Source organism: Platalea leucorodia (assembly GCF_965183815.1).
Source record: "Platalea leucorodia genome assembly, chromosome: Z".
In the NCBI taxonomy this organism is placed as follows: Eukaryota; Metazoa; Chordata; class Aves; order Pelecaniformes; family Threskiornithidae; genus Platalea; species Platalea leucorodia.
Genome location: NC_138858.1, coordinates 88193112 through 88217781, shown reverse-complemented (window position 1 = coordinate 88217781; position 24670 = coordinate 88193112). Strand labels below are relative to the sequence as shown.

Below are 24670 nucleotides of genomic sequence, written 5' to 3'. Positions count from 1 at the left end.
GCCGAAACAGCTCTCTGGGTGCTTGCGAAGGGCTGAAGGGGTGCCAGAGAGGGCTGAGCTGCTGCAGTGTAGCCACACAGCGTTGGGCTTAATTGCACGATTTTGGGCTAAAACGCTTGCTGTTTCCTTTCTCGAGGAGGGGAAAGTGCCGTGTGACATCCTGTTCGCACAGGCAGGTGGGGAAAGGCGGCTGTTCACAGCCTGCTGCCAGGCTTTCGTAAAAAGAAACAGGTTGAAGAGAAAAAAAGAATCAAAATGCACGTTTCCCTAGAGCTCCTATAGCTTTCTGCAGACATTATTAAGAGAAGGAAAAAATGATGCTAAATTCAGGGCTCGTTCAGGGTCCGTTGCCTGGGGTACAGCAGAAACGGCGTTAATTCAGGCAGTTTGGGTCCAAAGCAGGCTATGGGGGTTAATCTAGTTCAGGCTTGGGTACGTGCTGGGCTGCTCCGTTGCGATAGCACAGCTTTCCACGCCGTCATGTTCCCTAGGCTTTCGGCAGCGGAATATGTGAGCTGGGGATCTCTGAGCTGGCTCTAGTCACTGCTCAGAGCAACAAATCCATTTTTCAGCTGTGATTAACCCAAATTAGCCCACCAGGGTCCACCCTGGCTGCGCTGCAACTGGGCAGTCAGCGCAGGCTCCAGCTCCTTCCCTGAGAGGCACATCCTCAATTTATGCTACGGCGATAAGAAAAAAAAAGCCTTTGCAAGCGTCTTGATGCCAGTGCATCCCAGGCATGATGGCTGGGCTGCAAATCGGAACGGGAACCGATGGCCGCATCCTCTTTCAGCTGCCTGCGCTCCCCACGTCGCTGTTTCTGCTTCTGTTCAGGGCAACTTCCCTCTCCGCAGGGCCTGGGCTTTCACAGTATCGGGGGGAAACAGGGCTGGAGCCCCCTGTTAGCCCTTTGGGGCACGCTGCCATGTCTTGCAGCTGCCCTCGCTGCTTTTTGCTCCACTTGGGTGTTTGTGAATGCAACAACCCTTCCTTGCATTTATCCTGTGTCTCGCGAGCTGCATCTCAGTTTAATTGCGTTGCAGTCTGCTTTGCGGATGCACAGCCCTTTCTTTGGAGGAAAACCAGCATTAAATGACACGAAACAGGATACGCTCACTGTTGTGAGCAGGGAAAGGGGCTTTGCTTGATCTGGCGGTCCTGGTGGAGTCTGTGCCCACGTTCCCTGGCCCTCACTGCTCTGATACCCACAGCCTTTCCTCCAAGAGCAGCCTCATTTCATCCCCATTTTGCTCATACTGCTGTTACAAAGTGGGTGTAAAAACCTTAAATCAGCTGTGGGGACTATTCAGCAGTTGCAATAAGAAAATGCAAAAGACACCCACGTCGCCCAGGCTGTGCACACGGGGATGTGTTAGGACATTCAGAGACGCCATCCTGTGGCATTTGGCCGTGGCCACCTGAGCCACAGCCTGCTCTGCTTTGCTACTGAGCAAAACATTTCCCGAAACTCCGTGCTGGGCTGCGTCCTTCAGCGAGCACTTTTCTAGTGCACCAACGGCACCGAGAAGGACACCCACTTCCTCAAATGCAACGAGCAGCGTGCGGAGAGCAACCCCGGGCAGCCACATTTCGGTGCAGGCTGGGGCCAAGCTGTTGCGGCTCCGCATCAGCCAAAGGGGATAGCAAAAAGTGGAGCAAAAAAGGCGGCATCACCTCGGCATCGTCGGGGAAGCAAGACGAGAGCTTTGCAGGAAAGCAGGGCAGGAAAGTACTTTTATGGGGTTGTTCACAGCCGCTCTCAGAGAAGGGAGGAGGAAGTACGTTGGCAAATCAACCCTTGCCGAGCCGTCGCTCTTCGTGGCGGGGATCGCACCCTGGGTGCAGGATCCCCACGGGACTATCAGAGCTTCGTTTCAGCCCATCTCCTAAGCAAACCCCCTTTGAAAAAAAAAAAAGCCCCTCCTGATCCAAAATGTCCCTCAAGCTGCCACGGAACTGGGATTTCAACCTGAAAATGGATGCTGCAAAAATAGGTACCGTGAGTGTTTCTTTATGCCCTTCTGTTTCTGCTTCAGCCTTTCAGGTGCAAGCCGGGTCTGCCGGGGTGCCTGTGGCCAAGCCCAGCTGCAATTTCGGCTACAGCCCAGACCCAAACCTGCTTCTGGCCTTGGTGGGGGGACCTGGCCCCCAGCTACCGCTTTCGAGACAGCAGATGGTTTGCAAATGATATGCAAGAAGTGATTTGCAAAGTTGTCACTGCAGGATGCTGTGGGAGCACGGCCAGGGCTGTGGCTCTGGGGCTGGAGCAGCAGCTGTCTCGGTAGGGTGGGGAACTGGGGGATCTGGCAGCGTGGGGCTGCTGCCCACCTAAAATCCAGGTTTGGGGGGGATTTAAACCACATGGGCTCATTCTGTTGGCGCAAGCCTTGCAGGAGGTGAAGTGCAGGCCAAGGGGCGGACGGAGCTGTGCAGGCTGGAGGAAGCAATTGTGCTCTTGCTCAGGTTTCTTCTCCCACCCCGACGTCACTGGTTTCCTCTCACCGATGGTAAAGAGCCCTTTGATGCCCATGCCGGGCTCTGTGCCACAGGATGGCTTCACTGTGTGATTTCCTGACTTATCTCCTGCCTCTGCCCAGGCTTTGCACGGCTCTCCTCCGCCATGGGATCCATCTCCAGCATGAGAACCACTTGAGAATGCCTTTGGGAAGGAGTGAGGGATCCCAACGGCGGGCTCTGTGGCCAAAATACCATGGCGGAGCCAATGCCTACTTTTGGGTCAAGAAATCAGGGAGGGGATTTGGGGGCGAGGATGCTGTGGTCGAGGAAGGGGCACTGAGGCAAAGGCCCTCCATGGTCCTGGCACTGGCGCCAAAACACGGTCAAGGCACACATTGGCAACTTGGTTCCTCCCTGAAGCAAAGAGATTTGACCAAGCCAGTCTCTGCAGTGCTGAGCTCTTCCTCCCTGCACCTTGCATCAGCTTGCAAGGTTGTCCTGGCTGGATTTCCTTGCAAAGGCAATTTGGACTTCTATCCGAAGCTGCTTTCATTAGGGTGGCCAAACGATTTGCTTTGCACAAGGCCCCAGATGAAGCACTGCTGGTCCCCTGCAGCCACCGCCGGGGCGGGGCTTGGCGATGCACAGCAATGAGCAGGATGAGACCCCAGGTGGTCCAGAAGCTTGCGGGCAGGCAGAGGAAGCAGCGCCATCACCTGCACTCGTCGGTTTGCAGGACAGCGGTGGAAGGATCATCACATAGTGATCATACAAGCATCCTGGATTTCTGCATTGCCCATCCTTAGGATAATTAGTATTTTTTTGCACAGAGGCTGCGGAGCGGTGGGTAAATTCAATCGATAGTGCAGCAAAAAAGGCCAGGGGACACTGAGCCTGCTGGCTGCTGGGAAGCAGAGAGGGTGGCGATGGGACACAGGCTTGAACCTGTGTTGTTACCAAGAATTGCTTTTTTTCAAGAAAATCTGCTTGTGAGGAAATTCTGGGTGCTTTTTGCAGCTTGCGGCTGCTGCAAGCCCATGAGATGAGGGGGGTGTGTGTGTGTAGAGACCTGAGCGCTGGGGCACAGCTCGGTGCATCGACTCTTCTCATGCTTCAGGGTTTCTGGCTGCGGGGACCAGACACTGCTGTCTTCAAGGGTGCAGCAGGGATGTGACTTGCTTGTGGAAAATATCTGCAAATTAGTCACCTCTGCCCTCGCTGGCTCCTCCCGGCTTCAGGACACTTCCCCCTCCTTGTTCCCAGCCACCACCGTGGCACAAGCAGCCAGGCTTTTGTAAGCTCCAGGACAGTGCACCAGCTCCTCTGGGCTTCCTCATGCTGAGGCAAATGCAAAGCTATTTATTTCAACGAAGGAGAAAATTGCATTTGCAATTTTCATTGCAACACCTATTGTGGCACTTTTGCTTTTACTTTTTTTTATTGCCAGTACCTGACATCCCTCCTGTGAGGCAGGAGCAAAGGGGATGGCAGGGAGGGCTCTTGCCCAAGACAAGGATTTCGGGCAGGAGCCAGAGTTGATGTGGACACCACGGTGGCACCCAATGCAATTTCTCCTGCAAGTCACGCCTTGGCAGGGCTCCTCTTTTCAGGGAGCAGGCAGCAGGACACGGGCACCCTGCTACGGCTGGTCCCCAGGGCTGGAGGAAGAATGAGGATGTTTTGGAGGAAATATTCAGCTTCAGAGGCGGTTATCACAGGAAACGCTTCGGGGGGCACCGCATTTGCTCTTAGTGGCACTTTCCTGCCCTGTGAGAGTGGCAAGGAGGAGCGGGGCCAAGTGCGGCAGGGATGTATTGGTGAAGGAGGAGACGATTGCAAGTGATGGACCACCCTGGTGAGAGCCAGGGAAAAAGCTTCACCCCAACCCCGTGTAAAATTTTCAGCGGGTCATCTCATGTGAGCTGGGCGTCACACTGGCCACAGAAGGTAGAAGCAAGGGAGCCACAGCCTTGGTAGTTCTGGTTTTGTGAGTGTAGAAAACTTTCCACTGGGCAAAAATAGCCTCACTGTCTGCAAAGCCAAGCTCCCCACAGCTGGTCCCTCCCCACACCCCCACCTGAGCCCTGTGGTGGGGACAGCGGTTGGGGAGTGCTTGCATTGTGGGTAAGAAGGATCCTGCAAACTGTTATTGTGGCCTTAAATGAGCCCAAAGTACAGGGAGAGCTGTCTCGTGCAGAGGGAAAATACATCCACATGTTCACATCGGTGCACACTTATGTGCATGAACATGGCTAAGCCATGGGTAAGCACAGGCCTCCGCTTGCACCTTGAGTCTGGTGTTTCAGGAGGGCTGATGCTAAAGAAAGGGGACCCAAGTGTACCCCTCTGAATGCACATTCCTTATGCACCTGGGAAAGGCTGCAAAGAGGGAGAGAATAAACCTTATTTCCAGCAAGGACCAGGCAATTTAAGCTCAAGGCTGAGAGCAGGAGGAACACCCTGCCGGGTTGCTTAATTTCTATGGTGCAGAGCCCTGATGCAGCTGTGATAGCCTTAGAGATTATTATGTCTGATAAAAGGCAGTAAAACATTGCACGTTTCATAAAAGACACAATTTCTCCTTCCAAGACTTGTGCCGCTGGAATATCAGTGCTGCTGGGCTGAGCTGAGCTTTTTGGGGAAGGCTGAACACGCAGCTGATGGATGGAGATGCATCGCTGATCTCCACCCATTTGGGTGTGAGTATGGACCCTGCGAGCTGCATTGCAACAGCTTCACTTCAGATTAAGCCCTTGTGGTCATGGGTGCTTGGTACGGAGACCTCACTCTGCAAATGTTAGTGCTAATTAAACAGAGCGAATATCAGCATCTCTGTTTCATCGACGGGGAGATGAGGTCCTATGATCAGATAGGAGAACGCACAGCAAAATTCGGGAAGACATCAGCGTGCTGGCTCGTGGGAATGCTGCTTTCTGCAGAACGGGGCTAGTTCGGAGCCAGCCGACTTGGGATTTGCTCTTTGGCAACGGACTGTGGTTTCTGCAGAGCAAAGCGTTAATGGGAGGCAGGCAGTGCCCTGCACCCGGTAGCCTCCATGCTCCACCCTTGTGGATCATTCCCCAAAAATCCTTGCCCCTGAGAAGTTGGCAGCAGCCACAAGACATGAAGGAACATGATTTAGGGAGAGGAGCAATGCTGCTCGTGAGCAGTTTGCTGAGAATCATATTAATGAGATTTGAGTAATGCAGATGTTTTGGCAAAGAGCAAAGAAGCTGCCTGGAGCTTGAGGTGCAATTTGGAAACTCTGTTTTGGTTTTTGCATCAGGGTAATCCTCAGTACCAGCATTTCTCAGGGGAGCTGGCTGGCAAATCCCTTTTGAAGGTCCTTGCTTACAACCACATCCTCTGCAGGAGGCATCCCACATCAGCAAGCATTGAGATACAAGCAGCATCCTCGCTGTGTTTTGAAGGCTGATTTTTGGATTCGTGATCCTTTAGGATTTTCAGAAAGGGCTTTGCAGTCCTGTTACAGGTTTGTAGTGGAGAAGTGAGCTCAGGGTGCCCTACCCAAGCCTGGCTCCAGAGGATGAAGGCAAAACACAGCAGGGTTTCTTGCTCCGGGGGATCTCAGAAGGGGAAGCTGGGCACACTCTTGAACTGCAGCACCCCTGACCTCTGAAGCAACTGCTAACTGCTCGGCACTGAGTGCAAAACGTTTTGTAGGCTCATGCTCCCTGTGGCCGTCTGTGCAGTGGGAGTACCTGCTCAGGTGTGAGATGCCCCCGGTCCCAAACATCACAAGGCAGCGGCAGGTGACGTTTAATTTTCTCCTTTTTTAAGCTTGTCCTGTGCACTCAGGTCCATGCCAGGATTCATCGACACTCATATCTAATGCAGCTTTTGCAGCTCTCTGCTCCACTGACTAGCTCAGGGGAAAAGTGGGCTTCTGAGGGCAGAGATATGGGGCTGCCGCAGCTTCCCCCATCCCTCAGCATTGCACAACGCCTCCCTCATGGCCCTGGCTTGGCTTGAATGCCCTCTGCCAGCAAATGCTGCTGGGCTCAGGGGCCCGAATCCTGCACCACCCTCACCGCAGGACCCAGCCAGGTGCCACCAGCTCCATTTTAGCAGGGGAGATGTAAGACCTCAGGAAATCACCATATGCAGAGACCAGTGAAGCTGAATTCCCCTGGAGTCATATAATTATTTTTGCCCTGCGACCATAAAAGCGAACTTTACCCAGCCAGGTTGGCGCTGGCGTCCTGCAGTGCCCAGTCCAGAGGCAAAAATCAAAGTGTTCCCTCTGGAAACGATCCCTCCCAGGGCATTTACTATCACAGAGGCATTTAGAGATGCCACAGGGCCATGCTGCCGGTGCCTGGCGCAGGTCAGTGGCACCAGTGGGACTTGTCTATGCGATGGAAACAGGAGACAAGGCGCACTGTTCTGTCCAGCCGGTAAATCCACACCAGCCTCCCCCCTTGGAGACTTTCCAGCCTCATTGTATGAGGGCTGCCCCATTGGAAACATCAGGCAACACTCTCCCAGAGCAAAACTGCAATTTCCAAACAGTTTTTTTCAAGCCAGGCTGGGTCATTCTGCTGTCGCTGCTGCAGGCTGTTTGGGGTGGGTATAAAAAAACCACACACTCCCATTAAAAAAAGCAGCTAATGATTTTCTTCTCACTTGCAAGACAATTACTCCCACGCAGGAAAAAGGAAGCACATACTGACAGATACTGCAGCCACTTCCTTCAGAAACTCTAGCCAGTTTGCTCAGCACAGGCAGAGGGGCAGAGAGCTGCTCTTGCTCTTGTAGCTTAAACAGGCCCCGGGGACGCAGGTCTGCTGGCAGCTCGTCCCCGTGCATCCCCGCCAGCCCGTCCCTCTCTTTCCTTGGCAGCCCGCTCCAAGAGCGTGATGAGCGGCGAGCCAGCGGGCGCCCGGCCAGCCTCCCCCAACCCACTGGAGCGGCCCCTGAAGATCGGCTGGCTGAAAAAGCAGCGCTCCATCGTCAAGAACTGGCAGCAGCGGTACTTCGTGCTTAAGGGCCAGCAGCTTTACTACTACAAGGACGAGGATGATGTCAAACCACAGGTAGGATGAGGCCACTGGGCTTTGCCAGTCCTCAATCTCCCCCTTCTTGCAACTTTGCTCATAGGGAAATGGTTTGGGATGGGTCTGGAGTAGGATATTAAAGAGGTTTTCTGCCTTTGGGCAGTAATAGAGATGAGATATCCTGATCAGGATCATCTAGGCACTTAAATTATTAAAGTGCCTGCGAGCCCTGCTGGGGAGCTGGTCCCTCTGTGCCCAAGAAACGGGGTGCTTGGAAAAAAAAAAGTTACCAACTAGAAAGTTGCTATCATTCTCCAAGACAACAGAAACAGGCTGGGGAGAAAAAGAGGTCAGTGCACCACTGTTTTTGTGATGGCAGGTACAGCAATGGGTGCACAAGATGACGGGAGCTTTGAGAGAGGTTTCAGCCATGCCCTTGGTGGGAAAGGCATCTTATAGGATGTTTTTAGGAAAAAACAAGCAGGACTTTCAGCATAGCCTGGGTGTGAGGATCTGCCCAAGACAGACCTCACGGCAGGGCTGTGGGCTGGAGAGATGAGAGTGAAGGGCAGCTGCTTCCTTAGGACCTCTTGCCACGGGAAAGGGCAGCTGGAGGGATAAGGAAAGGAACTCTCTCCAGCCTCCGGGTTTGTATCCCATCCTGGCCCAGCCCCATCCTTTGCAGAAGGCTCAGTGGTGCAGATGCAGTTTGTGTTATTCGGCTGCCGCCCTGGTCCACCCTGCACGGCCAGAGGAAACCTGCCCCACTGCCTTTTCCTCTAAGGGAAAATGCTTGAAATCTGCTGAATGCTCCGGTGCATGTCAGTTCTGATGCTTTTTGAGATCCCCAGGAGGGCACAACGTGCACCCAACCCTTTGCACAAAACAGGAGTGTGATCACCCACTTGGGCATGATTTAAACATCTGCACCAGTGACCAATGTCCGCAGCCAGCTGGCAGCATCATCCCATCTTTAGCCCCTCCAGGTTGTAACAAGCCCTCTGTCTCACCCGTATAAACCATTTTTCAGGGTATGCATTGTAGTAAACTTTCCAGGCAGAAATCAGTTTTTTTTCCCAATTTCTATAGATAACTTTTTAGTTTTTCAACCATTTTCTCCATACCGTAACTTACTTTTTGAATATCCACCATCTTTTCCTTGTTTTGAGAAATTTCAGGGAAAGGTCCTCCCCATTGCCAGAAAAGCCATTCTCTGTACAAATTGTTACCGGTAGCAAAACTAATCTCAAGATGGAAACCGCTTGTAAGGGGAAGGCAATCAGTAGATCCTCGGGGTGAAAGCATAGGGCTGAACCTGGTGGGATTCAGGTCCTATTTCTGGCTTTACCCCATTTCAGGGGTGACTGGGAAGATCAGTCTCCCCAGGTGTAAATGGGATGTAGAAACAGAAAGTGCTGTAAAAGCTTATTGCTATGCATGGTGCTTTTGGCAGCTCTCGCCGTGACCCTGATGCACCATCCTGGGTCATTTTAAACCTCTCTGATCCCATCAATGATTCTGACTGATACAGCTGCAATTCAGGCTTTTGGATCGCTGACGGTCCTCACTGCTTGCAGGAGCCCAATGGTTTTCAGGAGGCTGAAATTGCCGAGAAACCAAATTTCTGTGGCACAGCCTCGTTTCCTGCCCGGGGAGGCCTCCGGTGCTGACTCACGCGCTCGCTCGGCCCCCACATGCTCCCCACCCATCCCCTCCAGCCGGGACTGAGCTGCCCGTGTTTGCCACAACGGCTGGAGAAAGGAAGGTCCAAAAGAAATGGCTGTTTTCCACTTTGCTTTTTTATTTCCCTTCCCTTTTTCTTCCTTTTCTCTACTCCTTCTGCAAACTTTGGGTTTGGATTTAAGTGATGCTGTGTTAAAGGAACAGTTTTCCTCCTCTGGTGCAGCAGAAACAGGGTGCTCCGGTGTTTTGCCAAGTCCTTTCTCCTTTGTACTTTCTTCTTCCACTCCCAACAAGAGTTAAAAAAAAAAAACATGAGAAGGGAGGAAAAAATGGAAAGAGCAAAATAACCAGTTTTCTTATTCTGAGAATCACTTAGTCAGAAAAAATGGCATTAAAGAAGCGTCCGTCATTGTTTGAAAAGTAATTTTTACCATATATATATATGTATATATATATATTTATATATATATATATATAAAAGAGGCCACCAGGTCCTGCAATCTGTTTGAAAGAAGGACTTTGATCCTCAGTGCTGACGCATGGTAGTGTCAGCCTCGCAGAGATGGGACACAGGTATTTGCAGCTCCTGCTCTGCTTTGTCCTAGGGTTGCCTGTCTCTCCAGGGAAGCACCATCAAGGAGGTGGCCAGCAACCCAGAGGAAGGAGGGAAATTTATCTTTGAAATCATCCCAGGTGAGGATGCTTCACTCCTCTTTGTTGCACGCTTTTGGGCTGGACTGTTCACCCAAAATCATTTGGGCAAGTCATTTTGCCAGTCGTTTTGCTCCCACTTCTTTTCAAGGTCCCCACAGCACTGCATTGCACATGAAAACTAATGTCTTGCTTTCAATATTCACATGTCAGGAGCAGGAGGGCCCTGTGTCAGTGCCCACGTCCCATGCTGAGAAGCCTGGCCAAACCGCTGTGTTAAGCAGTTTCTGTTCCCTTCTTGCAGACCTTCAGCAAGGGTGAAATGTAAGAGCACTGCTTCATTTCACAGCCAAATAAACATTAATGTGGAAATTTGGAGCCAAAAGCATTTAGCAAAGGAAACAACAAGAACGTGTGTTTTCTCCTCCAATCCTGTGTATAAATGATGATAAATGTTTTTTTGCAGGGGTCTCTGGAGACCAGAACCGGACAGGGCAGGACACCTGCGTGCTCATGGCTAATTCCCAGTCTGAGATGGAGGAATGGGTTAAATCCATCCGACGAGTGCTGGGGTCAGCGTCAGGAGGTAATGGGGAGAAGGGACAGCTCTTGGAGAGGCGATTTCCTACCATCTCCTCGTGCTCCACAGTACTTTTGTGCAAGGATTTCAAAGCTGGGCTCATAAATACTTGAAACTGGAAATAAGAGCTGTAATGTGACTGTAACTTGTAATGCCTTAGAAACGTACTCCTAGACCAGACCCTGCAGTGTTGGGTCTGCTGCAAACATGGGCAGTGTTAAGGAAATGGCAGCCAAGCATGAATGAAGATTTCTGGGCTGGTTTCAACTTCTTTTGCAAACTTCCTCATTGACTTATTGACTCCAGAAAATGTTGTTCTTGAAAACAACTCATATTCAGGGATAAAGCATTGAAAAAATCTTGCCTTTCACCTGCCAGTTTCCTTGCTTTGCTTTCCTTCCAGCTTTTCTTGCTCAGCCCAGCCCTTCTGCCCCCATTTTCTCTGCAGAGTCTGCCTTGGCCATGCAATCGCCCTCCCCACACGCAGACAAGGTTTGCGGAGACAGGATCCTTGCTCCCAGCCCCCTTGGGCATGCATTTATGCCATTACAAAATTGTGGTCAGGGAACTATAAAACATGAATCCATCAGAAAGGAGCACACTGTAAATTTGCCACCACAGGCGAAGCCCGCAAAGGAAGCAGCAAAGGTCATTCCAGCCACTTTTCCTGTAAGGATGAACTATCCAGACTTTTCCTATAAGGATGAACTCCTATAAGCAAGATCCACCAATGAAACAGGGCTGGGAGTCTCTTTAGCTCTCTTCCAAAAGAGCACTAACCTGGATGGTCATCCTGAGCCTCTCCTCCCTCCCTCTGTGCTTTGCCCTGACTATTTACGTAATTTTTTATAGGGTCCATGCCCTTCAGCTGTATAAGATAAGCATGATGGAGCTCTGGTCTCCCAAAGCTCCTGTGTAAATATAAATCACCACAGTTCGGAGGCAAGCAGGCGCTGCCAATTTGAGCTCATTCCCAGTGACCCTACCATAGGCACAGATAAGCTTCACCTAGATGACGACACAGCTGGATTTTGTCTGCAACCCTGGTGTTTTCTGCCTCTAAACTGAAACATGCTGTGCCCTGGGGCAGGCAGCATTACTAATTTGAAATTAGGAATGCAGGAGCCAGAAATTTTCAGGGCATTGCCCCACCTGGCTCTAATATTTAATAACAACTCTGCATCTGATCCTTGCTTAAACTTAGGAGGCTGCCAGTTTCTTCCAGCTATATAAAGCGACCTTATATGATAGAAAATGTAAATTTATAGTAGTACAGAGAGCCCTGAGGATAGCAGAGAAGTCAGATGCCATGGAGCTGCATTTTATGTAAATACACAGGTTAACGGATCCCAAAAATTCACGCTTTAGGGTTTTGGCTTCAATGCAAGGTGAGGCAACATGTGCTTTTAAAGCAACCCGCTGTATGATGGAGGTTTTGGCAAGAGCCCACCTGGAAGCAGCCCCATATGACCCAGCTAGTTGTGAGCTTATTGTACACCAAAAAGCAGAGCAGCTGCAAAGTATGAAGCAACAGCAAAAGCATCTCCAAAATCTGAGGGGTGCTGCAGGTCTGGCTGCCACCCTACAATGACAGCCACCTGCAGGTGGGCTGGCATGGGCATCGCATTGGCCCTGGGGAGGTATCCCCAAATTAACAAATCTGCCAGCCTGCAGATAAATAAGTAGTTCATTATCAGCTACCAAAGCAGAGGGACACAAAAAAAAAAAAAGTTATTTGCCTTTACTGTGCACAATGACAGGTTTATATTCATTATTTAAAAGTGTAAGCAAGTCATAAATGAAAAATCCCCATGATCAGGCAGGTGCTGACAAGCCTCGCGGTTCCAGATGAGAGTGTTTACTTGCATTTTCCTGGTCTGGAAGATACACAGCAATTATTTCAGCCTTCAGAGCACGAGGTGAACACATTGCAGGCACCACCAGGGCAAAAATATGGTAGAGGACCATAGGACCCTTTCCCATTAATATTCCAGAGCCACTTCGAGCTGGGATTTGTCTGCTCTTACCATGCCCCAGGCTCCAAGGAGGAAGAGCTGGGATGCAGGCTGCTGCCTTCCCACCTTCGAGCTCTTCTTTTGCTGTGAGTTCAGGAGGAAAAAGCCATTGCTCCGAAGGAAAGGTACCACCCGCTGCAAAATACTGCTCTTCTTTGCACAGGGGAGTTTCTGGAGGGTGAGAGGAATGGGGAGGGGGAAGAAAAGCAAGTGATGCAACTAAATCAGTAAGACTTCCAGCCCCAAATCTCTGCAAGGCTGCTTTTCTTATTTCTTTGTGGTCTCCTGGGCTTTCTGTATCCTTCAGGTAGGTGTAAGGAGCTTGCCTTCTCTCCCTGTGCCCTCGCATCAACCTTTTTGCTGTTCCTGTCTCCCTCTGTATCAGCACCCTGCTCCAAGGCAGGCAAGCAGCATGGCAAAAAACAAGGCTCACTGCTTGGTTTTAATCATTTTGAGAACTGTTAATTATTTGGAGGAGGAACAAGGTTTCATTTTGCTATTACTTCTTTGGAAGTTCTGCTTTCCCCCAGTTTGCAGACTTCTTGTAGCTCCTATGCTATCAGAAAAGCAGGTACTGCGGTGACATTTGCATGATGCACTTTGGCAGGTAATGTGCCTTTAGCAAAGTTTTTGGGCTCCTCTAACCTCTCTGTCCTTTCCCTAGTGGTGTTCGGCCAGCGCTTGGCAGAGACCATGGCCTATGAGCAGAAATTTGGGCAGCACCAGGTCCCCATCCTGGTGCAGAAGTGTGCTGAGTTCATCCGGGAGCACGGCATGAGCGAGGAGGGCATTTTCCGCCTCCCCGGCCAGGACAACCTCGTGAAACAGCTCAGGGATGCGTTCGATGCTGGGGAGAGGCCATCATTTGACCGGTAATGCTGGATTCCCCCTCTCCTACTCAACTAGATCTCATACACCCCAAACTTTGGAGAAAAGCAGCCCAGAGAGCCCAGCAATGCCCTGCAGGAAACGTGGACCCTCCAGAAGGGCTTGACAAAGAGAGAGGATTCAGCAGAAACCCCAAATGGAGGCAAAAGTAGAACCAGAGGGTGCTGAAATGAGATTCATGGAAGTAAAGGAAAGTATTTAGGAAAATCCTGGCCCCATGCAATGATTATTATTTGCAGGAGCAGCCAAGGAAGGAGGCAAAGGGAAGAGACTACATAGCCCATCAGCTAAGGGTAGAGGTTTAGAGAAAGCAGAGCAAGTATAGGATTACAAATAAGCTCAGAGAACACCCTGATGCACACAGCAGAACCTATTTCTTTCCCTGCCAGCCCATAGCCATGATATTTTCCTCCTGTTGCTTTTCCCTACACCACCATATAGAGATGAGAGAGAGATTTTGGCTGCTGCAAGGCTGCATCCTCCTGACCCCTTCCTCTGCAGGACTAAGAGGAAATGGCAAACTCCCTAAAGCTGAGAGAGCTGCCTGTAGGTCTCAGAAAGGCTTTGGAGAAAGATATTTAATGCTCCTGCTACCTCTGTCATGCCCTAGCAAAATGAGAGAAGAAAGGTAAACCCCTGGTGCATCTCTTTATAAAGCCCTCCCTTGATAGCTTGCAGACCAGCTGCCCCTGCAGATGCCTCCTTATCTCTAAAGAGGTTTCCCACCTGTCCTCACCCCCAAGTCAGAGTTTAACCCCTTGCTTTTGGCCCCAGCTGCATAAGGCATTGCCCAGTGTCCCCTGCTCACTCATGCAGGCTGCTCTGGGGCTTTGCCCGATGGTTTGCACTGGTGAAAGCAATGACCCCTGTGCTGCGATAAAGGAAAAGTGGGTTCTGCCTTTCCACAGCACCTAAAGTGAGGCTTTTTGGTTTAAATCCTGCCCTGCCCTGTCCACCGTAATGGCAACAAGGAGTGTCCAGGCTGCTGCATGTGTATGAAGGTGCTCGAGACTGGCCGTGGTGATGCCCCATCTATACCGACCCAGGGAGCTCGCCCATATGGCACCACCTGAGCTCTGAGAGCTGCCAGCAAAATCTGGGGTGCTTGTGGGAGGGGAGCACCCAAAACCAGGAGCTTCCCTGGACTTCTGTGCAAAACAGTTTGCCTAAGCGGAGTGCAGGGGCCTTGTCTCTGTATTCGCAGGCCTGTTCCTAACCGCAAAACTTTTCCTATTTTTACCTAGCTTTATGCAGCTTTGTTAGGAAAAACCACAGCACTTTTACCTAAATAATCCCTACGCTGTGCAAGGTAGGGCCACGGCTGCTCTGGAAGCGTAACCATCCTGGCTGTTGGTTTTACAGCTGAATGTTTCTTGCTTTCTGGGTGCCAGAGTCCTGCTGAGAGCTTTCCTGTTGTAACCTGTATGGGGGTCATAGGAAGGTGAAGCCTTTTTATTTTTCTCTTTCCCAGAACTGTGTTTTGCAGTGGGGCATGGGGAGGGAGTCTAGCCCTTTTCCCAGCACCCTGCGATGTTAACCCTGTGCTGCAGGGTTTGGTATGAGCGTTGCTGCAGTCATCTCAGGGTGACTGCAACCCCCATGCACTTCAACCAAAACATTTTCTTAGTGAGGAGGAAGGCCAGTAATGGGGTTTCCAGTGGCCTGAATGCTGAAAGATGCTGGCTCGACCTTCAGTGCCATCTTCGCAGCCTGTTTGGGTTTGCACAGGCACACTTGCACGCACAAGCACGGCAGGATTGAGTGGGAAGCGTTAGAAAGCTGCTGTTGCAGCCCAGGCATCCAGGATGCCTAACGGTGTGTATTTATAGGCCCTACAAAAATACAGCTCTGAAAAAATTCCTCTATGGTTATGTGTGTTTGTTAAAAATAATAGTATTTTAAAAACCCCAACCAGTCCTAAAAATAAATGACCTGGGGGATTTTTGCTAGAAGTTTATAACAGTTTAGCGACTTCAAGGTAGGTCAACTTAGAGGCTTACAATCTTGACAGTGTCCTTTTGACGTAATGTAAACTATATGGTATGCAAAGCTGCAAACATCTGTCCCGGCAGAACATCTTCAGTAATTGCTGTTAATCTTAAAAACCCCAGGCAAGCTTTGCCAGCTCTGCACAGAGTGGGGAGTGCCTGCCAAACACATGAACACCAGACAATATTTGCATGCAAACCCTCGTGAGTCAAACGCAGGCTGGGAAGGCTCAGCCCGGGTACGAACACTGGGGACCTGCCAGCCCCACGGTGGGGAAAATCTCCACCAAGCATTTATTTGCCTGCCAGGTGGGGCCATTCCCTGGCTATGGATTCCCTCCAGCTTGGTTTGGCCTCCCTATTTATCTCTCTCTGTCTCCTGCATCTATACACAGAGCTTAAATATGATCTCATGCTCCTGGAGCAGGGCTGGGTTTGCTCACCAGCTGGCTGTGAGTTTCACGTGAGTGGCTCTTTGCACGTTGCAGGGATACGGATGTGCACACCGTGGCCTCTCTGTTCAAACTCTACCTGCGGGAGCTCCCCGAGCCAGTCGTACCCTGGATGCAGTACGAGGATTTCCTGCTGTGCGGTCAGGCGCTGGATGCGGATGAGAGAAAGGTAGAGATGCATTCATTTCTCTCCTTCTGGCCTTAAAATTAGCTGTGCTTCAGTGACAGAGCTTTGTGAGCTGGAGATGCCAGGTGAAGTATAAGCTGTGTAATTGCTGAGCATTGAAATTTGGGGAAAAAAAAGAAAAGGAAAAAAATTAAAAAGAGAAAATCTCCCAAAGCCTGTGGGGTTTCCCAACTTGACAACATGGGTTTATCCATTTTAAAGCTTAAATTTCTGGAGCAGATCTAAGATCTGCTCAGCACCTCTTTTCTTTGAGCCCTTGCAGCAAACAGCAAGTGCAAAAACCAAGAGAGGAAGGAAACACGACCTCCTGCAGCCTCCATCAGCCTGAGCTGAGAGCGGAGCAGGTGGAGGGCTCTGGGTGAGACCAAGGAAGGAAGTGGAGATTTGGGAGAGGGAGGACAGATGGGAACTGTCTTCTCCTAACTATATATTTGGGTGGAAAAGAAGCCCCCCCCCCGCAAAAAAACCACTCACGGATGCTGTTCCTATACACAAAAAAATAAGGCAGATGATATCCTCGGTAGCGTGAGCTCTGTGAACTGCAGTGTTCAGCCCTATATTTCAATGGCAAATGTTTCTTGTAGGTTGTTCCACTTCAGGATCTTTGGGGTTAAAAATGTCCTAAATGTTTTACATACAAGAAATGCAAGGAGATTAGGCATGATCAGCTCTTTCTGAAGAGCTCATCACACACGTGCTGGGCTGGAGGGGACCCTACTCTTTTGCTGCTGTGGCGGCAGCAGTGCTGGGCAACGGGCTGCCTCTTCTTGCTGAGCACCATACAAAAACTTCGGCATGTCCATCCTTGGTCTGCCAGAGAAATGTAATTTCCCAGGTGAACAAATGCCAAGAAGTGAGACCATACAAGGATGGATGGAGTGACCAAGAACCACTCTTGAGTCCGTATACATCTGTGAATCTTTATAGAGCTATTTCTTAACTTGCATTTAGGGCCATCAGGAACTCCTGAAGCAACTGTCCCTCCTTCCCAGAAACAACTACAACCTCCTCAGCTATATCTGCAGGTCAGTCCTCTGCACAAGGTATAAACAGCTCAGATTTGGTGTTGGTGAGTAGAAAGATCATCCCAAAGGCTGAGGCTGACTCCTCTAGAGAGCCCTCTCAAGCCATGTTTTGGTTCCCCTCAAGGCACCAGATCCTGACTTTTGTAAAGGAAGAATTTCAGCCATGGGGATAAACACCTTGACGATTTCTGAGCATAAATGCCTCCCCTAAAACTCACTTATAAATCCCTGGGAATTAAAATCAAATATGGGTTTTCTAGACAAAGCCTTGTGCAACAAAACTGTTGGGTTTCACCCAGCCTGGGTGATTTTCCTGTGGTTATTAAATATTAGATGGGGGTTTTCCCTTCCTTTTTTTTTTTTTTTTGGGTGAGCAGCTCATCACATGGTGGTTTTTCTACCAACACGAATAATACCCAGCTCCAGTTCGCAGTTATAAGGCAACTATATGTTTCTGTCCTTGAGACTTAGAGGAAGACCTGGATGGATTAATCAGGGTTTTATACCAGTGGGTGTGCAAGGCTTTTTGCAGTCTTCCTTCTCTGACTTGAAATATTTCCCCTTGGATTCTGGCAGGTTTCTACACGAAATACAGTTGAACTCTAGTGTCAACAAGATGAGTGTGGATAACCTGGCAACAGTGATTGGAGTGAACCTCATCAGACCCAAGATAGAGGATCCTGCAATTATTATGAGAGGTAAAATAATTGACATAGGAGCACCTGATATGCTGAAATACTCAGTTGCATCCACAATCTTGAAATTAAAAATTTTCTACGGTAGACCCATGGATATAAGCCAGACATGTGCCTGGGCACAGTAAGCACAGCAGGGTAGAGTAAAGCCATGTGTTAGTTAGGCTGTAAATGTGCTAATGGTGACAAAACCCCCTCAGGAGTTGCACTGTGTGTTCTCTCCATAGATTTCAAACTATTCAGGAATTTGGTGAAGTCACCTTTCTTTTGCTTAGAGCAGGAAGGTGAGAAATTCTTCTTAGAGAAACAAAGGAAACTCAAGGAAAGTTTAGCTGAGCCAAACTGTAATCCCGTGGGCAAGGACAGATGCGGCAGAACTAACAGAAGAAATATTTTAAGGCCAAAGATTGCTCTGCTCTACAGACATCATATGTAAATGGTCCAGCTATTCACACGCCTGTTCATATAACTGATGCTTGTAGTTTGCCTGTCGAGCCAAAGAAGCACAATCTGTGACTTGGTGCAGCCGAGCAGACTCCCATCTTGGTTGCTCCACGGTCTACTACTGCTGTTCTGGAGTGATATAAAAATCCCTCCATTTATTTGTTTTTATGATGGTGCTCCTTGTCTTCACCTGCATTACTATGTGCATCTCCATTTTGGACACCAGAAAGATCAACAAGAAAATGCAAGCGTGGGTGGAAGAAAGCCCATCGCATTGGGTTTGCTGCTGACAGATCTCTAATTTCTTCCAGGCACGCCACAGATCCAGAAAGTGATGACTGTGATGATAAGTGACCATGCAGAGCTCTTTCCCCCGTCCAAGGATGTGCCACCCTCCCCACCTGCCCAAAAAAATGACAAGAAGGCCCCCATCCCACGCAGCTCCGTAGGCTGGGATGCTGCAGAGGATCCTGTCGTGCCCAGGGTGGAGAGCTTGATCCAAAGGCAAATGGTAAGGCTAGATCCTCAGAGAAATAATAAAACATAAATTTAATACAAGTGCAATTAATTATTATGGGATCTAACAGGTCAGTGAGCCACTAAGAGCGCTTGCTATTAATAGGGTAAAGAGCTGTAACTGTCATCCCTGGAATATCTACATCAGGAAGATGATATAGATAAATTTTCCACTTTCCTGTGGAAAATCTACTGTTCTGGGAAAAATGAAAACTCCTAAAGTTTTTTAGTTAAAAGGCAGAATAGATGAAACCTTTTCAGTTCATGCTGGTGAAGTGAAAACACTGAGGATTAAAGGCTTTTCTCAGAAAGAATCTCTGCAAAAAGTTCTTTTTAATGGAAAACACGGTGCAATCCAAAATAATTTTTTATGGAAAACTTGTGGCCATTCCTGTTAGCATGTTAAAATGTGCCTTTTGTGAATACCGCAGTCACAGCAATCGCTGCAACCTGTCTCTGCTCACAAAGCAGGACGAGGCTGTCCTAATGCCACGGGTCTGTTTTACAGAGAGATGACCTGAATTCCAGCAGTGCCCCCGGACCAGCTGTGAGCTCAAGTGCACCCGGAGCAGATAATGGGTCCAAAGATACACTGGGAATGTGGAAAACGCAGTCAAGGAAAAGAACTCAGACTTTACCTAACAGGAAATCTTTCCTGACGGCTGCTTCTCTGGGGGAGAAAGGCAGCAATGACAAAAATGATATATTTGCCAGTGACTTTTGGAAAAGCTCCCCTGGGAGCAGCATGCGATCCGTGGTCCCTGATGGACATAAGAGAACGTTGTCTCATGATCTTTTTAAGCTGCTCGACCTTCACCGGGCTTCGACCTACGATAACGTTCCTACCTCCCAGGCAGAAAGCGGGGAAGGCAGCAGCTCCAGCCCCAGCCCTTCAAGCAGTGGCTCTGATAAGGGATTTCTACCCTGCCCCAGTCCCAGCCATCAGCCAAAGGAAATAGCCAGTCCCACCAGCAGCCCTGCCGAGGTCTCCAAGCCTGATCAGGAGAGCAGGGAGTTCCTGCAAAACATGATCCTGAAGCTGGAAAAAGAAATGGAGATACAGAAAAACGATTACGAGGAACAAATTAAAAGGTAACACGCTGCACAGTGCTGCTTTCTGCAGAGTATGAAATCTTCAGCTCATGTTATTCTAACACTGGTATTGCACAGATTTATTTACCAGTAATACTGTACAGTATATAATAGTAATGACTAATAATAAAATACAGTATTATAGTAGGCTATCTAAAAGTCAATGCTCATGTGCTGTACTCTCCTGACATAGTTGCTGACGTTATATTACTACAATATTAATACTCTATAGTTCTTATTACATCACTGTATGGCACTATAATGTTTCTGCAATAATTACACTGTCATAATTCTCGTTATTACTACAATATTGTATCATTATACTATCCAGAATTCAGTCGTAGCATTACTACTTTATTAGTTGTAACCGTCAGTGTTACTATAGCTTCACATATTGTTATCATATTATTATATATCACATGTATTGATTTATTGCATTGTGTTATGTGGCCATTGAGGGTCAGGGGATCAGGACAGAACCTCTGGCTTATTTTATTGCTTAATGACACAGAAGACAGGTTCCTTAAGAGCCAAACGATGACTTCCCAGCACTCTTCTGATCCAGTCCTTTCACGCTCTGTTTCTCTTTGCAGTCTTGAAAAGGAAAACTATGAGGTCTGGGCCAAAGTGGTGAGGCTGAATCAGGACATTGAGAGGGAGAAGAAGAAGTCTGAGGAACTGGAGCTGAAGTTGATGAACATGGAGCACTCACGGGAGGACATGGAGAAGAAAAACAAGATGCTTGAGGAGGAGATAAAAAACTTAGCTAAATCCATGAGCAAAACTGATGCCAAAACCAACTAGGAAAAGACACCCAGCTGTGGACAGACATAAAATGCAGCTGCATGAATCCACAGGAATTGCAAGCAGGTTCAGAGCCAGGGACTTGTATCGTCCAGTGTTCTGCTAATGACCACGGGCTGGTTCAGAGGAAGGAGCATGGAAGTTAGAGGCTGATTTATGCTCTGAAACAGGAAATTTAAAAAATATTCTTTAGCTTCTTTTGGTGTGTTTTTTTCAACGCCTCTTTCAGCTGCTCAAATTACCTGTAGAACAGGCCGATACTTCTTGCTGCTCAATCAGAATATCTTGCACTCAAGAGCTCAGGTTAAGGACATGTTATGCCTTTACAAAAATCAACCAGCAATCATCCCTCCTGCCAGCCGGCTGGCTCCTTGCTGGAGACACCCACAGTGCTTCTGAGTGGAACAAAAAGTCCATAAATCCTGAATCCGGGGAGACAGAAAAGCCCTGAGGTCTGGCGTGGCACAGCCTGTCACGCAGTGTGCCTGGATGGTGGGCTGCAAATGCTGTCAGCACCACGACTGAGATGTTCACATTAACACATACAGTTGATCATTGCTCTTATAGAGCAAGAGAAGCCCAGACAGCCCATCGGGTCCCCTGAGAAGAGGTCTCATACAGCATCACTCGCTGTGCTGTGCCAGGCTCATCAGTATCAAGGCTCCAGGTATAAAATTGCAATATCATAAAAACCTCTTTAGTTAAGTGGCTGTTCAGTTATTTTAAATCACTGTTCCTTATAGCCATGTGTATACAAATCCAGCACAGCTGCTGACGAGGCTTTGGAGACCACTTTCACACATCCATACACGAAGCTCTTTGTGCAGAGGGAGTCCATCAGCAGCTTTACCCAGTACAGAAAATGAGGCTTCTGCATTTTTCCTGATGGACAGTTTTCGAAGAATGACAGACCTGGACTTATTTATCGCCTCTGCTTTTGTTTTTCAACATTTCATCAGTGTAAAACGGGATTTCCTCAGCCACCTTCGTGGAAACCTGGTTTTGCACCCCAGTGATGATGCTAGGTCTTTGTCACTTGCTGCCATCAGCGTAAAGACTAACTGGACCTGAAGGTCTCACGGTGCCAGTGTGGCTATTTGTACACTTGTCTGCTTGTTTTCCCACTGCCTGACAGCAAGTCACCCTTCCAACAGCACCACGATGCTGCTGAAGCTTTTGGTGTAGGAAAGAAAATAACACGACTTTGCAAGAAAACCTTTCACTCCTCATTTATGTTAAGAAGGGGGAACAACACCACAGAGCCTCAGCCCAGCCTAGAGCCTTCGTGGGAACAGAAAAGGGAAAAACACAGAGATCTGCAGGAGTTTTCAAGCAAGGTGTCTAGGACCAAACGCGTGCCTCTGTGCCAAGCATGGTGAAGTTAATGCAACAACACGGGGTTACTGCTGCTGAGGACCTGGCTTTGGTGATATGAAAGTTCAGCTCAAGACAGGCTGCAGACCTGCTTGGCAGAGCCTGCTAAGAAAAACGAACTGGTGAGGGAAAGGGACACAGAGGAAACTATGTGAAAAAAAGGGGAGATGGGAGCAGCAAAATGTTATCAGAGGATAAAAGTCTTTGACTTGCTGCTGTCAGCCTTGCTGGGGAGGACTTGTCTATCCCTAAAACTGAGCCCAGACTCCTTAGTCTCAAACTGAAATTCAGTTTGGTGTATTGAATCTACCTTTGCTCAGCTGTGGATATAAAGTACAGGTAAAGGAAAGGTTTGTGAAAATTGAGCTGTATTTAAGAATCCAACCCCTAAATAGCTCATTTGACCTATAGGCTCTGACTCCAGCTGGTTTTCCTTTCCATAGGATCCTCAGAGACTACACAGCTCCTCACTGTCCTGCCCACACACCTTCATGCCAGGGGATTATTTTTTTCTGGAGGCCTGCATGAGGTTATTGCAGGGGCTACTGGAAAATCACAGTGCCTTCCAGAGGACCCACAGCCAAGGTCCTCTGCTCTTGCAATGATCAAATCTGATTAAAATGTTTCAACTCTGACACTTGGTAACCTGAAATCTCAGTGAGGATCACAGTACCCCTTTGCATTGGAGCAGTGGGCCTGGACCAGCTGGTGCAGAGCCCTGCAGCCTGCAGCCTTGCAGAGGGATGTGCATCACAGAGAAGAGCCCCAAGGAGGACAGCGTGGCCTCCACCAGGCTTAGCCACCTTCAGAGATGAGCTATCCAAACCTCACCTTCCCCATCACCTGCATGTCCCATGTCCTACGGCATCCTGCGACAACACATTTCTTGTCTTCTGAAGTCTCTTTCAAGCACAACTAAGGCCATTGGTGCTGCAAGTCAAAGTTCCCACCATGCACCTATAGGACCCACATCTTCCCGACTCTCAAATCAAGAGGTTTCCAAAGTGCCTGTGAGACACATTTTGCCTGCCATCATTTCAGAGCAACTGTTCCCATTCACGATTCTTTTCTGTGATTTCAGATGACCTTGACAGAGCTGCTTCAGTCTTTATTTAACTTTTTACCTTTACAAGGAACTCATTACTAATCTGGACATGAGGCTCAGGAGTCATTTAGGGAGAAACTTCTCCATCGGGTCTAGGAGAAACATCGTGAACATCTGGGCTGGAAATGCTACACACTCCATTCTGCAAAGATCAAAAGTGTGAAGAGGCTAATAATTCCTTCACAGCCTGCAGTAGACTGTAATGACGTGAAAAGGCTTGGCTGAGGCTCAGAAGTCTCCACGATTAGGACAAGTGCACGTTATTTTAGTATAAACTGCGCATTCCTCCACTTCCGCTGCAGATAGGCAAAACAACCTCTATCAACGCATGACTGTTTCTGAAGATCAGAGTAACTTCTTTGAAGATATTCTGCCCATTAAAATTTAGAGTGTTTATAATGGTCATATTTAAAAGACAGACTTTCCAGTAGAGGTCAGGTGAGCGGGAAATTCCTGAGTGCATGGGGATAGTGAACAGCCTCAGGGTGCAACATGGGCATCTTATGAGCTGGTATTGCTGCTGGGTGCTCTAAGATAAGGAGGGTTCTCCTTTTTTAAAAAGCAAGCTTTTTCCAGAGACAGAAAAGCATGGACCTGCCCATGCCAGACCTGTGGAAATTTTGCATCCTTTTCAGCCCCGAGGGTTTATCCTCTCGGCTCAGCCATGCAAAGCCCAGAGCTGGACCTGAGTACTGGCAATGCCCAAATACTACTCTGGATTTAATGCACTTTCAGATCTTCTGTTGGAGATACCAGAACATGAGATCCCTGAAAACTGACTGATGCATGACCTATGTTTCCTTCCTCCCTCTCATTTTGCGGCCAAGCCATGAAGCTTTTTGGGGAAGGAGTAGCAGAGAAAGTCTCTCCTGTTCCTGAAGCAGGGGTTGCTGTTCCTCTGTGCTGCAAGGGGCATTATAAACTCATGGAGGGTTGTTTGATGGCTGCTTTTCAGCTCGGCAGGCTTTAAGCATTGATTCTGGATATCCTAGAAAGTGTGAAGCTACTACTATCATATAAAAGTACAACAGACTGTCTATCACAAAGAATAAAGAATAAATCCTTTAAAAAGATCCTTTTAAACCCTGTCCTGGGCACTGTAGGCTTGGAAACTGCGAGAAAAGGCAGTTTTTCACCCCCCCCCTTAGCCCTCACAGTGTACAGCCAGGGGACACAAGAGCATCCCCCTCAGGGCGATGGCAGAGTGTGTAGGATAACCCACAAGAGGATACTGAGGATTTTCCTCTCCCTTTAAATGTGATATGGCTTTCCAAATTAGAGCAATTAAAACCACAGATCTGAATGCATCTAAAACTGTTAAACCATGTATTATGGGGTGAAAATATGACATCTTTTAGGATATAATTTTAGTCCTGCTCTCACTGTCTAGCATTCCTTGCATTAGAGCAAAAAAATCTGTTTTGCTCTTCTTAGGTATTTACTGCATTCATTTAGGAATTCACTTCATTATATCCAGGCATTTGGTAGGCGTGAGAGGCAAGAAAGTAAAATTATCCTTCCCACATTATTCTCTTTGGATCCCAAGCCAGTCACGCTTACGCTGACTTATCCCCTCATATTTTATCAAAGTTGCATTTTTGGCATGATAGTAACTTTCCTTTTTTAGCTTGGCTACTGCATAAAATAGCAAGTTGTTGTGGGGGGTGAGGCAGACGTGCAGGAAAAGTGTCCGGCC

The 24670-nt window shown here is 48.6% G+C and overlaps 1 protein-coding gene across 2 annotated transcripts; it reads left to right on the top strand.

Annotated features, from left to right (window-relative positions):
* The first annotated feature begins 1635 nt into the window (after positions 1 to 1635).
* On the top strand, positions 1636 to 24502 carry ARHGAP25 (Rho GTPase activating protein 25). 2 transcript variants are annotated; one of them, XR_014230643.1, is made up of 12 exons: positions 1636 to 1994; positions 7321 to 7514; positions 9764 to 9851; positions 10276 to 10395; positions 13069 to 13276; positions 15769 to 15901; positions 16871 to 16944; positions 17521 to 17642; positions 18395 to 18594; positions 19108 to 19691; positions 20285 to 21991; positions 22313 to 24502. XR_014230643.1 is itself a non-coding variant. In XM_082335740.1 (11 exons), exons 1-11 carry the CDS (start codon positions 1934 to 1936, stop codon positions 20493 to 20495), a joined length of 1995 nt encoding a protein of 664 aa, XP_082191866.1. In that variant the 5' UTR covers positions 1636 to 1933; the 3' UTR covers positions 20496 to 24502. The 2 variants fall into 2 exon arrangements, 1 of the variants encoding a protein (XP_082191866.1); XM_082335740.1 differs by having other exon boundaries at positions 20285 to 24502.
* Positions 24503 to 24670: the final 168 nt, after the last annotated feature.